The sequence below is a fragment of the Schistocerca nitens genome, chromosome 6, assembly GCF_023898315.1.
Source record: "Schistocerca nitens isolate TAMUIC-IGC-003100 chromosome 6, iqSchNite1.1, whole genome shotgun sequence".
NCBI classification, from domain to species: Eukaryota; Metazoa; Arthropoda; class Insecta; order Orthoptera; family Acrididae; genus Schistocerca; species Schistocerca nitens.
Window position 1 is genome coordinate 519,712,264 of NC_064619.1, and position 15,539 is coordinate 519,727,802.

The following is a 15,539-nucleotide window of genomic DNA, read 5'->3' on the forward strand; positions in this document are numbered from 1 at the left end:
TTTTCTGTAGGCTGCAGAGCGGCGTATTGTTCTGCTGCCAGTCCCCTCCCCTCCCTCTGGTGGGAAAAATAAATCCAATATTTGTAGTTTCTCTTCCTTTTATTGGATTCTTAGGTCAGTTCTAACACCATAACCTGAGTGACAATACCAACGTCCTTAAGAGTTAACTTATCTGACACAGTATTGAAAACTGTGTCACGACGATTTTGACAGGAACATGTGGAAACAGTAGCATATGGCGCCACTGCCGTATCAGCCGTCATGTCACTTTTGTTGTGCCGTTTGGAATTTTGTTATCGTTGATCATGATACTCTTTGCAATTTGTTGGTTGTTTACAAGTAGTGAAGTACGTAGTACAAGAGAGAATGTTTGCAAGATGACAGAAGGAAAGTTAGCTTGTACGACAGATGAAGTAGAGCCAGCTAACAACACTTTTTCAGAGCCCAACAAAGCTCCTGATTATAATGATACACTATTGGAAGTTTTCCCACTTAATGAGAACGTAATAGATCAATTCCAGGAGGAGCTGCTAACTCTGCCTGAAGTATTGTCTTATATAAATTACTTGCAGATGTGTGTTCAGAAGCAGAATTTGCAGCTACATATTTTGACCCATAGAATTAAAGAATGTGTAAGTGTTATAAGAAGCGAAGTTAAACTTAGTTGCAGCAGAATATGCGCGCTTTGACCACCATGAAATGTATTTCACCCATTCGGTTTGATACGAGATTGTGTAAAATTATTTCGTTGGGGTCTATATAATGTCAGGACGTTGTTGCAGAGTATTCGATAAAATTTACGTCCCGCTTCGCACACGCTCCAATCATTGATTATATCTACCCGCTTCCTTTGATAACTTTATGGATAAATATTTGTAAAGATTATAAGGAGCTTATGTTAGTTACCTTATGTATTTGCTTCGTCTGTTGTCGAAGATTCAGTTACAGAATAAATGGCACATGGAGTATACCAGACGAATGTTACTAAAACAGCTATACACACTTGTAGGGATATACTGCTTTAAGAGCAAGTAATTGCATTCTGGGGCTATCTAAGGAACGAATGGCTTGTGAGAGGAGACTGGGATAGAAACTAAAATTTTCATGATAATTTAAGTAGCCTACTTATAGAATTTAATCTAGTGGTGTATAAATTTCCCTTTCAGTTTCAATTTAGGGCCTTAGAGTATTCTCTGGAATAACTTTTTATAGAACTGTGAGGCATCCATTCAATTTGTTACCGTATATCAAGCTGTTATTTTTTGGTAGAACACCAGTTTATATATTGTGAGATGGCTTCAGATACTTTTGCAATGTCAACATTTTGTGTCTGTTAGTTGGCCTGTAGGTCTGTGGCCTCAAAACCTATTTGAGTGACCCAGTTTAACATTCTCTTTCTGTCAAACTGATAGTTAGGAGCTTATGAACGTTTCTCACATGTTTTGACAATAAAAAACACATTACACTGTCACTATAGACCACATCTCATAGATATCTTTCTTTTTCTTTCATTATGATCTGCCAAAATAAATGTAGGCCTATGCTCTTTTAGTGCAATGATGTGTGCAGTTATATTCTTTATACAGAATCATTCAAATGATCTGAGGAAAATGTGACTAACAAGCAGTTTTACTCTCTCTGAGTAGACATGCCAGATCATGAACACCATTTTTGACTCACTATGTTAATTGCCATTCAATAAATATGTGTCAGATTTCTTTCACTACAATCAGTGTTGCGTGTAGGTATCAGTTTTTTTCTTTACAGTGAAGAAAGCTATTTAAGTTTTTTGTTTCACAAATAGCTAACAAGTAGTATTGCTCTACTTCTCTTACCACATATTGGAGTTGTCTGTTGCTGTGTCATCAGTATCAAGAGAGTAGGCACATGGGTAAGGTATTGAACTTGTATTTGAGAGGAAGAGAATTCATATATGTGGTCTGGTCATCCGGCAGTAAGTTTTCCGTAATATCCATAAGTTGCTTAAAGAAACTGCTGGGTTGCTTCCTTTAAAAGTGTACAGTCATTCTCTTGCCCCATCTTTGTATGATTCAAGCTTATGATCCATGTCTGATGACTTCCTCGGCAACAGTATGTAACCTCTAATATTTCTTCAATTTGCCATCGGTCTCCCAGTGAGGAGATGCAATTTTTTCATATCTGGGTTGTTTAATTTCAACCATTACGTGCTTTGTTGTGCAAGTTTCTCACAAAAAATAACCTGATGGGGAAAAGGGGGAGGGGGCAGCTACAAGATAAGCAGTTACGCACGTATTTCTAATTGTTCACCAGCAAATCAGTGTCCATATAATTCTTAGTCAGCTGCATACTTTTTTGTGAACTATTGACGACATTCTACAAGACACTTCAGTTACATCATCATGTAATGAATTTGTACACTTTGACTAATCCACTCTTTCACACAAGTGCCTCTACAGAGCATAGTTTATTAGGGGTTTTTTGTCTGGCATTTTTACTTGTTTTTAAATTAACTGGATAATCACACATGATTAGTTTATTATAACACTAATAAATTTATGGAATTTTTCTCATTCCCAATTTGCAACGTTTATGAAATACGTTGCGCATGGTATATGTCAGTGGAATACAAAGAGTGCAGCTTGAAAATACAGTCACTCACTATATATAAAAAGGATTGAGGAGCAGAGATCTGTGTAACCAATGTGTTAAGTAGTGTAGCTTAGCTTCTACACGTGGCTTTAATCCCAGAACATTATACAGACAGATCTGCCCCCCCCCCCCTTCCCCATGCCGCTCACACCATGGCACTCCCCTTCTTCCGATTACTCTTGCTCTTTCATTTTAGTTTCTGTGGCTCTGCCTGAGGAAAGAATTTCAAAACCTCCTAAAGCCTGGATCTCAACTTCCTAAATTCCATAAAAAATGTGATTACGTGCAAGTGTCATAAAGGTTAATTGTGTCTCAGAGCTTCACCCTACCTTAACCAGTCTATTAATGTTTTAACATGTTGACTGCCTCAAGGCTACCAGCAGACAAAGCAGAGGTTCATGCCTGATGCTTTGTGCCTGCCAGTTACCACATTCCATTCTGTGTAGGACAGTATATATTTCAATGGTGCGTAAAACTGCAAAAAGCGAAGTTCAAACTTTGAGTAAGATAGTGAACCCAATTTGGTGTACACCTGTGTCAACTCAGTCAAGAAACACAAATTAATACACAGCACTGCACTTCATTCTCTTCTAAACATAGTGGAGCGTGTGGCCACCGCCAGCCACACGGTGTGAAGCATGAACATCTGCTGTCTGCCACTGGCTTCATGATAGTCAACCTGTTACATGCAATCATACAGTTCTGATAGTGGATTGATGATTAATTTTGCACTGTATTTCTGTTGATGGATGTATGTGAAATGATTTTCATTGACACTGCTCTTATTGCCTACATTGTTCACATGAAATGCTTTCTTTGGATGAAATGTGTTAAAATAGGTTAAACACAACCGAATGATGCTGAATTGTACAAATTAAATATTAATTTTTTGTATGTGGAGAGGCTGAGAGACGGGCGTGCTCACTCTCACTATCATAATAAGCCACATGATGTGGTTTCCTGTTGAACATTTCTGTACAATATATTTTTCTGGGAGCACTTTTAGATGTTGGGTGCATATATATCTAGCTCCACCCAACAAATAAACTACTGCACGAATAGTAGCAGTCTTACTAGCTGCACCTATCTTATGGAACATAACTACTATTTATTTTTTTCCTTATCCATCCTGTCCCTAATAACCTTGTTGTCAAGCTATATGAAAACCCAGTATTCCTTCATTCCTGCCTTGCAATCCTGCAACAGTAATTGGCAGCATAACACCGTGTCATTTGCTATTGTTAGATCCTCTTCCGTATTGGGATTCCCTGTTTTTATAGGTATCAGGTGAGTTCTGCATTTTGGGTTTCACAGACAAAATCTTTTAAAAAGGACAAATTCATTTTACAACTTGGCTGTATTTGTTGATGAAGGATCAATGGATTGTGACAATAAGCCATTTTAAAGTGAACAGAAAAGTGTGTATCAAGCACTGTGTTGACAGCATGAAAGTATTCTATCACTGTGGTGCCTGACATATATTTTTCTGTCCACCTGAAAATGACTTTGTGGACATAATCGGACATTTGTAGTTAAATGAATGCATGTTAATAAATAAACGTATTCAAGGTGGAAATAAACATGTTGCCCATCAGTCGATGTTGAGTGTTGTTAGGTCCCTGACAGGGGCATATGGTATTTTGTCTTTTGGTATCATATTGCGTACATTAATGGTACTTATTGCTACAAATTATTCATCAATTTCAAAAATATGGCTTTCATTAATAGATGCTACATTGTTCCTGTATAAATTATTGTTTGGTGGCTAATAAGTTATATCAACCAAAACAATCAATTTTGGAAAATATAATGTAATGAGATAGATCAGAAATCTACTCATCAGTAGGCAGCTGGAGAACCCACAGATAAGAGGTATTAAAGTTCCAAGCTCCCAGAGTCAGTGGCTCCTTCTTCAGGCAGAAGAGTTGAAGCGGAAGGAAGAGGAGTGAAGGAAAAGGACTAGTGGAGTTTAGGAAAAGGGGTAGAGTTCAGAAAAGTCACCCAGAACCCCGGGACGAGAAGGAAACACTAGCTGGTCAAATCTTCTGACTGCTAACCAGTTAGAACAAGGGACTGTGTCACTTGACAAAACATTAAGGATAATGAATCACTGAAGGCAAATATTTAGGGACCAAATGTCTGTATGATTAAATATGAACCCTACGGATCAACTGAACCTACTGATACCAGATGTCTTCTTCATCCTGTAACATAATAATGGCATGTTGCGTCATGTCATATGTGCGTAAACAGAAAGAGAACAGAATACTGTCAATATTTCTTTTCTGTCTATTTTAGTTTTTAGAATCTAGGCTGTGAGGACAGACTGATCTGTAGTGTAGCCCAAAGTCCAGGTTATGTTGAAAGGTGAGACCTTGGTTGTGGACTGGCTGGGTGGGCCAAAAGAAGGGAATACAGAATCTTAGGTGTGCTGTCATACTATACTGTTGGAGGAACCAAGATCTAGATTAGGTTCAGGGACGATAGTTTACTTTTGATTTGGTGAAATGGAATCGCGGGCTTCATTTAATCTAATCCTGATTGTTGATGTGTTGGCCATTTATAGTTTTAGATGAAGCTCATTTATGTAAATATTTGGTCCATATTTAATGTACATTTCTATGAAACATTTGGTATTATTGTGTTCATATAGGAATTGTCAGTTATGTGAATACTGACCAAGGAAGGGGGAGAGAAGTAGTGTGATGTAACTATATCACTCACATCCTGACTTGAAGTTCACTACTATTATGTAATGATATTGCTAACAACAATAAAGTAAAAACATTTAAGAGAGTTACTTCATTTAATTCCTCTTTGAAATCATAGAATTTCATTTCTCTAGCTGCCTTTATTAATTTCAGAGTGGTACAGTACAGTTAAAAGTTCGTTAACTTCTGCCTCCGGGCCTTATAGTCCTGTTTTCCTTTGCTGTGACTTTTTACACTCTTGGCCACATTGTGGTAATGTTTATATCCATTTGGTACTATCATTTTCTAAAAATGAATATGATAATCTGCAAAACATAACAAACTTCATTTCCATCCAGTGTGTTTTCTCTTTGCTTGTGATGTGATTAAAAGGATGAAGAGTTTTGTGGCACTGTTGTAAGAGCACATGACTTCTCTAATTTACATTTTTGTGAATGCTTGATTGATATAGCCATCAGTGATACCTATAGAGGAAGGTTTATAAATCTAACAAGTTTAGTGGAACTAAGAAAGACAAGTATTTTATGTTGTGTCGAAAACACTGTCATTATAGGAAAGAACCGATAATAAAGGATGGTAAAGAGTTGTGGTGTGATGTTTTCAAATGAACTATCCTGGGTTTCACCTTAAATGATTTGGGGTAAGCATGGAAAACCTAAATCTAGATATTTAGGCCCTGTCTTTGTACCCTGCTCCTTCTGAATGTGATTTCGTTGTTGTAACCAGTGCACAACCCTTCTCGGATTCAATTTAAGCAAATCAGAGAATTTGTGGCCACACAAGAATATAATTGCATGCAAAGTTTGAGATTAATGACTAATTTCTAAACAAATACTTATTTATTATAGGAATCACAGCTGACAAAAAGATGTGAAACTCTTGAAAAAGCTACGCAGACTGAGACTGATGAAGTTGTGGACACTCCTTGGATAACAGGAAACTCACAGAGTGAGACTCTGTCTTTAGCAGAACAAGTCAAAGAAGCTGCTGAAAGTGCTCTACAGAGTACAAACTTTGTATATGAAGAGACATCAGGAATGTATTATGACTACACTACTGGATATTATTATGATGCTGTAAGTAGTCTTAGGCTACATAGTGCAAGGAACTTATTCTGTATGTCTTATTTTATAAAACATCTTGGCCGAACATGAAGTGCCAAAATTTCTAAAAAACTGAGCTGCTCCCTGCAAGTGTATGTAAACATAAATCCAAGTCTCCACCATTTCTTTAATTCAGAAGTAAATTGAACATGACAGTTATGGCATTTCTTTTGACTTGTAAAGTATCCAGTGTCCTTCCAGCTGTTTGTGGAGGTGTACTTTGGGCAATTATTATGGATTCTTTTTTAATTTTATACATTTTCCATAGGTCCTTCTATGCATGTGAGACACTAGGAAATGGAATGCATTAAATGCTAGATTTTGGGTCCCCACTGAAGGAATTTTGGCCCTCACTGATCAGCACCTCCAACAAATTGCCCATAATGTAGTGTCCCACATCAAAGGTACCAACCACATCTTTCACCAACTCTCCACCATCCACACTTCTTTACCTCCTGGATCTCTACTCGTCACTGTTGACACTATATTCCTATATACCGACATACCTCATGCCCGTGAACTTACCGTTATTATACACTACTTTTCCCAACATCCTTCAGACTCCAAACCCACTTCCTCATTCCTCATACACATTATTAACTTTATTCTAACTCACAACTACTTCTCCTTCAAAGGGAAGATATACAAACAAATCCACAGCACACCCACGGACTCCTACATGGCACCCTTCTATACCATCTTGTTAATGGGCCATATAAAGGAGACCTTCCTAGCCTTCCACAATGCCAAAGCTCTGGTCTCGTTCAGTTTCATAGATGATATCTGCATGATCTGGACTCAAGACCAAGACACACTGTCCTTATTCCATCACGGCCACAACACGTTCTCATCCATCTGCTTTACCTGGTCCTCCTAAATCCAGTGTGCCACCTCCCTGGATGTTTACCTCCTCTTCTCTGATGGCTCCTTCCACATTAAGCCCATCAACCTCTAACAGTATCCGCATTTCAACAGCTGTCATCTCTTCCACATTAAAATGTCCCTCCCATACAGCCTGGCCACCTGAGGTCAATGTACCTGCGGTGAAAAGAACTCTCTTTCCCAGTATGCTGCGTGTCTCACCAAGACCTTCACAGACAGTCCTAGTCTGCAAACAAATCTCCTGTGCCTTTTCCTCTCACACCCCCAATCCTCCCACCACTTCCAAGACACAGCCAGGAAGGAGTGCCCTCTCTGTCACCCATACCATTCCTGACTGGAACAACTGAACCACATCTTTCACTAGGGCGTTAATTACCTGTCATCATGCCCTGAAATGAACATCCTACCCAATATCCTTCCCACCCCTCCTAAACTGTTTTTCCACTGTCCACCCAACCTCCACAACATCCTAGCCCATCCCTATGCCACTCCCTACCCCAGTGCCATACCACAAGGATCTTATCCCTGTGGAAGACCCAGATGCAAGACATGGCTAAACCACCCACCCAGCACTTTCTACTCCAATCCTGTCACAGGCTTATCCTACCCCGTCAGAGGCTGGGCCACCTGTGAAAACAGCCATGTCATATACCAGCTCTGCTGCAGTCATTACAGAACTTTTTATATTGATGTGACTACTGACCAGCTGTCCACTAGGATTAATGGCCACTGCCAGACTCAGGCCTAGAGCAAAGTATACCACACTGTGGCACAACATGCAGCTGAACGTAACATGCTTGATTTCGATGGCTGCTTCACAACCTGAGCCATATGGATTCTCCCCTCCATCACCAGCTTTTCTGAACTGTGCAGATGGTAGTTAGCCTTATAACACATTCTCTGCTCCTGAAATTATCCCAGGCTCAACCTATAGTAACATAGTGTCCCCACACCTTTCACCCAACAGGTTCCACCCACTCTGTCCTATCACCTCATCCCTATTCTTTTCTCCCAATCTTTTTGTGTGCTGCCCTCTGCCAGCACATCCAGCCATTTTTCCCCACTCCTCTCCTTTTTTACTCCATCCTCCCTGTCTCTCAGCCCCCCCCCCCTCCCCAATCTCCATTCTCCACAGCCTCCTGACATTGTGCGTGTTAGCAGTCTAGTCCTTGCACATTCTGCCAGACAGCACTCGTCACTCCCCTCACCTGTACACTGCTCTCCCTTCTTCGCCGCCCCCTCCAGATTGCTGTTTTTCTTTTTCTGGTGAGCTGTGACAGGAAGATAATGTGTAAGTGTCTTTTAATTGTGTCTGTCTGCAACTTAACATGTCGTCTTCACAGTAAATAGCAATCTATCTTTGCCTTTCAAAGTTGATATATAAATGTAGGTTATATAGAACTATAAATGCAGGTTACATAGAACATAATTCAGTTAATTTACAAAAACAAATGGGCAGAAAATAAAAACATAAATCTAGAACAAAACATAAGCAAAGCGAAAAAAATATATAATACAAGGATTAGCACATGGACAATTCCTGACAAAGAAACAGTCTCGCTGTAGCCATGGGAATGTATGGCTGTGTTGTGAATGCGTGTGCTTCTACTAGAAGAAGACCAAGAGCTAAAAAGCTAAGATAAATACTGTTTTCTGTTACATGTTTCTATGCCCCATACATTTGTCCGCTATATGTGAATGGTTGCCTTTCCCATGTTTTATATGATGTTTCATCCATGAATTTCAGTTATTGTTAAACAAACAGTAAAAATATATGCATAGTTAGTCTACACTTCTCTGTTGAAAAATTCATGTAGTGAATAAAAAGTTTTATCAAGTAAATACCCCTTCAATTTATTTTTAAATAGTATACTGTTAGTATGTAGGCCTTTGAAGTTGCTTATCAGTGAGTTAAATATTTTAATACTGAAGTCTTGTAAACCCAAGTTAGATAATTTTTGAGGCCAGAATGAAGGCCTTCTCGTATTGTGATTTTGAAACATTTCATTGGCTTCATAGTGTACAGGATTGTCTACCATGAAGCTCATAATTGAGTAAATATATTAGGAAGTTTTAGTAAGTTCTTGGGGGTGGGTGGAACTCTGCACATAATTTGGACAACCTTTTCCTGCAGAAAAGAAAATTTTCTTTGATGTGTGTGAATTGCCCCAGAAAATAATTCTGTAGAACATAATAGAGTGGAAGTGTGCAAACTAAGTGGATTTTGTGACACTGGTGTCTCCAAAAGTACTGAGTACAAATTTTTTGTGGTCTGGAGGACATGATGTACCTAGCTAATACTGCTGTCTATGTGGATCTCTAAGAAAGGGTGCAATGTATCCTATGTATTTGCTGACTGTCATGTGTAATAGATAGATAGATGGATTTCCTGTTGTTTATCACAATGCTAGTATCATCAACAAACATAGTGAACATGCAAGATTTGCATGAAAAGGCAGGTAATTCATACATGTGAGAAACAGCAGTGGGACAAGGACAGGTTTCTTGGGGACTCCATGGAGTACAGTACCCCAGTTGGACTCTACCTTCTCACCTGTTTTGCTGCTCTCATCCAAAACTACTTTCTGCTTCCTGTCTTAGAGGCGGAATTTTAGCCAGTCTCCCACTGCCCATCTGATACTATAGTGGCATGCTTTGTTGAAAGGTATTTTGTAATTTACACAGTCAAAATGCTTGAAATATCACAAATTATCTCAACTGACTTCATTTTTTTTTTATCTAGCGAACACAGTACATTGTTCATGAAGGAATATATTAGCTTCAGTTTTTTTATCTAGCGAACACAGTGCATTGTTCATGAAGGAATATATTAGCTTCAGTTGAGGACACACCTTCTTCATCTATATCTACACTCCACAAACCACCTTATGGTGTCTTGAAGGGTATTTTGAGTACCAGTGTTACTTCCCCTTTGTGAATGGTTTTCAGAGAGAATGATTGCTGGTAGCCTCCCTGTGGGTTTGAATCTCTCTAATTTTATCTTCATTGTTTTTATGCTAGATGTACATAAGAGGAAGCAATATATTGGCTGACTCTTCTAGGAACATATGCTCTCGGAACTTTAACAGTAGACCAAATCATAATGCAGAACACCTCTCCTGCTGCATCTGCCACTGAAGTTGGCCAAGGATTCTGTGATGCTTTCATGCTTGCTGAATGAAGCTGTAACAAAACATGCTATTCTTCTTTGGAACTTCTCTGTTTCCTGTATCAATACTATCTTGTACCGAGCCCAGAATGACGAGCAATGTTCAAGTATTGTTCAAATGAATGTTTTGTGAGCTACTTCCTCTGTTGATGGACTACATCTCCAGAGAATTCTTCCAATGAATCTGTCTGGCATTTGCCTTACCTGCAATTTATTTTATGTGGCTGTTCCATTTCAAATCATTCTGTACAAGCACTCCTTGATATTTCATGGAAATAACTGCTTCCAGTGATGTGCAGTTGTGTAATCATACAATAAATGGTTTCCCTGTTTATGTTTTTACAATACATTACATTTGTTTATGTTGAGCTTCAGTTGCCACTCCTTGCGCCAGGTGTTGATCCTCTGCAAGTCTTTCTGTCTTAAGGACAAACTGTGTGAACTGGTTTCTACATGATAATTTTTTTGGAACCTACGTTGATTCCTACAGAGGCGATTTTCGGTCTCGAGAAAAGTCATTATATGTGAGCATAAAATATGTTCCAGAATTCTACAACAGACTGGCGTCAGAGATGTAGACCTATAGTTTTGTGTGTCTACTCAACAACCTTTTATGAAAAGAGGAACCAAACCATGTGTCATTGATGATGCTGAAGTTTTTCGAGGTGCCTCATAATTTTGAATGCAGTACTTCCTTGAGGCCTTTTGTTAATGTGGCAAGCGAGAAATAATAGTTCATGGCTTGTGTTGTATCTCCCTTTTTGCAGAGTGGTTTCACTATAGTAAGCTTCATTCTGTCTTGGAAGACACCCTGATACTTAGAAACATTAAATATGTTGGCCAAAACTTTGCCTAATTGCTTTGAGCATACTTGTGAAGTTTACTAAAAATATTCTCTACACCTGATGATCCTCTACCTTTTAAAGAGGCCATGATTGTTTTTATTTCATTTCTAAGTATGGGAAACAAATTTATTTCACTTATGGGATTGGGAAAATGACGTTTCAGTATTTCCATGGTGCTTTCTAAGGTGCCATAGCAGCACTTAAAAAACTGTCATTAGATGTTTTGCAATTCTCTTCTTTGTGGCTTAAGTGCACTTACTGTGTCAGTGGCTCTACTGCATTATACTGCTGTTGGCAATTCGTTTCTGTTGATTGTAGCCAATTGGGTGATAGTATGCAGTACCAATGAGACTCGCTGAATGTAATGGCTTGATTCAGTGGTAGATACGAACTGATTACTTTTGTTGTTGACATGGATAGTGTGAGGTTGACAATTATTAATCTGCTATTATGGATTATAAAATTGGATACTGTTTTTTATCTATTTCTTGTACTATATTTTTACTGAAATATGGCAGGATTCCTTAGGATATTGTTTTGTTTTAGTTTGTTTATGAGCTGGCATGGTCAACAAATCCAACTGGATGACAACTGGTTGTGGTAACAGACAGATCTTAGTGAAGCCTGAGATCTAGGTTAGGTTTAAATGTTACAGTTTCTGTTGTTTAGTTCATGGTATAGGTTATATTGAAATGCTATAGTTTGGCTCTGAGTTGGTGAAGCCAACAAATGGGGTTGGAGGAAAACTGGCTGATTTGTAGTGTAGCCCAGTTACATTTCGAAAACTTTGTATGGTATTTTAGAAATATCCCAATTTCCGAGTTTGTGGCTATGCAGAAACCTAAGAGTGGAATTTAGATTTTATGGAATGTTTTCTTACATGACAATATTGTACATAATATATTCCATTACATTACCACATAATTTCGTACACACATCATCATGATGACATTTGTCGAGCACTGTTTTCTTGCTGATTCTGCCATCTTGGCTAATCATCCAAATAATCATTCATCATGTTCACTTCTAATCATCTGCTTTGCAAACAATTACCAATTACAGCAGTTAATGCAAAAGCTGCTGACACCATAAGTGCACTTTTACCCATCGTGCTTATATGTTATCATCAGTGTTTAAAACAATGCCTCTAGGTTTACTGATACAGTTGGTACCTGTCTCACGCCTTATTGTGTCCCATATTGTTTTGACTTTCTTACAGGAGTGGTTGATTTTGGAACTAAAATATAAACATTTCAACTGATAGATAACATCCCTTAATATTTTACAGTATTTCTTATAATGACATATTTGGGTAAGGTTTCTCCAGTTTGTTCCTGTAATATAAAATTCTCGTATTTGTTTACAAGATATACTTATCCCCTTTTTGATTCATAGCTCTCTGTGGTTTCTTTGAGTTAGTTCTTGAAAAAATTTCTTGTGAAGAAAATGATGTGTGACATTGGTTCTTTCAGGAAAGAGGATTATATTATGATGGAAATAATGGCATTTATTACTCCTACGACAGTGGAAGTGGTGAATATTTGTTCCATTCCCAGATTGAGCAAAATCAAAATGTACCCTATGAAGCAGAGGAAAAGAAACGGAAGAAACTCAACAAGAAGATAAGTAAAGTATGTTAACCAGTGCATTGCATAATAACTATCTCTTTTTAGATTAATGCCTGAATTGAAAATTCATTTTTTGTGCTTTTTAGTCTTTTGTATGAAATATTGGTTTTCAAATTCATCCATTTATTGAACACTTATCTTTTCAGCAGGATGAAGAAATAGACAAAATAACTGAAGGAATTATTCAGTTATCTTTAAAGGAACAATTAGCAAATGCTATAGGTAAAACATTTATTAATTTTTAAAAATTCTATCGTAGGAAAACAAAAAGTCTAAGACAGAAGAAATTACAAATGATGACTGTGATAATGAAGGAAAGCAGGATAGGGATGACAGCCGGGAAGAAGGTGAATGCTCTGACAGCAGTCCAGATGACAGTAGTAGCGATAGCAGCAACAGTGACGAATTAAAAGAAAATCTTTTAGACAGTGGTAATGAAATAGATTCTTGTCTTGTAAAAAACTCTTGTTATTGAAATTAGATTACTGCCTCTTACATGTTTGTTTTCATGTGGAATATCATTACTGATGAGCATGGTTATTTGTTTCAGACTGTTCAAAAGCTTATCCACCATGCATGCGGATTGTAGTGAAAGAAACAAATGTGGAAAAATTGAAGATTGGTACCTTATTTATTGTGACATATACTGGAGGAACACTGGGTCGTGAAGGTGACCATTCTGTGCTTATTCCTGACATCAACGTAAGCAAAGTAAGTGATTGGATATAAGTATATGGATTATAAACAGTCTTCAGCTGCAAAAATAAATGTGGTTATCAGGCAGAATTTTCCTAATGTGGAAAACAAGAAAAGTAATTACAAGAGCCATTGTTAAGCCATTATCATCTGTGTTCTAAATTTTTGCAGAAAAAAAAGATGTATTGTAGGTACCTCATTGCCAATGGCTTATCAGAAGCTACACATTTTGATATTGAAATTTTAGTTGGCGTTGAGGAATAAAATTAAATTGTGAGACAGAATTACTGGCTAGTACTTATATTAAGCAGGCAAAATTTCAGTACTGATGATAGAGACAGACACTATCTGATAAAAAATATCTGGGCACCTATTAGTGGACATTAATATGAGGTGTGTCCACCCTTTACCTTTGTGATGACTGACAAGGACACTTTCAATGAGTTGTCTGAATGGAAGCCCATTCTTCCTGAAGAGCCAAAACCAGAGAAGGTAGTGCTGTTGGAAGCTGAGATGTGGAACAAAATTGAAGTTCTAACTCATCCCAAAGGTGCTACATTGGGTTCAGGTTGGGGCTCTGGACAATCTATTGCAGAAATATTATTGTCCATGAACCATTGCCTCACAGGTGCTGCTGTATGATGAGGTGAGGTGCTTTGTCACGCTGATACAGTCAGTCATCGTCTCCCCTGTTCCTCTACCGTACACAGTGCATAATGCTGTAAAATGTGTTCATATCCTTCCACATTTGCATTTTCTGGAGTGCAATAAGGGATCACACCCTATCCACAAAAGCACCCACCCATACCCCACCACCATCTCCTCTGTACTTCATTGTTGGCATTACTCATGATGGCAGGTAACATTCCAGGCATTCCCCAAACCATTCCATGGGATTGCCACAGCGTATAGTGAGATTCATCACTCCAAACACTTGTTTCCAGTCATCCACTGTTCAGTGCCATCACATTTTACATTACCTCAAGCTTTGCTCAGCATTGATGTAGAAATGTGTGCTCTGTGAGAATCTGTGTGCCATCATACCCCAGTCTTTTTAACTCACTAAAAGCAGTCATTGTTCTAGCTGGATTGCTGGAAGCATTGTGGAGTCCATGAGTGATTCTTTCCACTGGTTTTGTGCAAATTTATTTTAATTTGATTTCTATTTTTTTTCATCAGCCACCCTCTGCAATGCTCAGCAGTCCCTATCCATCACTACATGAGATCTGCCTGGTCTTGATTTAACTGTGGTTGTACCTTCGCATTTCTTTTTTGCAATCCAATCACCAACAGTCGTCTTGGGTAGCTTTAGAAGGGTTGAAGTGTCCCTGATGGATTTGGTTCTCAGGTGACATCCAGTGAATAATCCATGTTCAAAGTCAGTGAGCTCTTCTGACTGACCCATTCTGCTCTCACTGCTTCTCTACAACTCAAAACTCCTCACCTGCTTTTATGCTGGCGGGGCCATTGGTCATGACATCTAGTCATTTTCGAACTACACTCCTGGAAATTGAAATAAGAACACCGTGAATTCATTGTCCCAGGAAGGGGAAACTTTATTGACACATTCCTGGGGTCAGATACATCACATGATCACACTGACAGAACCACAGGCACATAGACACGGGCAGCAGAGCATGCACAATGTCGGCACTAGTACAGTGTATATACACCTTTCGCAGCAATGCAGGCTGCTATTCTCCCATGGAGACGATCGTAGAGATGCTGGATGTAGTCCTGTGGAACGGCTTGCCATGCCATTTCCACCTGGCGCCTCAGTTGGACCAGCGTTCGTGCTGGACGTGCAGACCGCGTGAGACGACGCTTCATCCAGTCCCAAACATGCTCAATGGGGGACAGATCCGGAGATCTTG

The 15,539-nt window shown here is 38.6% G+C and overlaps 1 protein-coding gene across 2 annotated transcripts in view; it reads left to right on the forward strand.

Annotated features, from left to right (window-relative positions):
- Positions 1–297: 297 nt before the first annotated feature.
- LOC126263007 (angiogenic factor with G patch and FHA domains 1) overlaps positions 298–15,539 on the forward strand; it is a 291,119-nt gene continuing 275,877 nt past the window's right edge. The window contains exons 1-5 of one of the 2 annotated variants that reach the window (XM_049959971.1): positions 298–632; positions 6,191–6,418; positions 12,814–12,972; positions 13,116–13,191; positions 13,520–13,680. In XM_049959971.1, coding sequence (XP_049815928.1) covers positions 306–632; positions 6,191–6,418; positions 12,814–12,972; positions 13,116–13,191; positions 13,520–13,680 — 951 coding nt within the window. In that variant the 5' untranslated portion in view covers positions 298–305. Of the gene's footprint in view, positions 633–6,190; positions 6,419–12,813; positions 12,973–13,115; positions 13,192–13,228; positions 13,401–13,519; positions 13,681–15,539 lie in introns of both variants that reach the window. The other variant, XM_049959969.1, reaches the window with a different exon arrangement.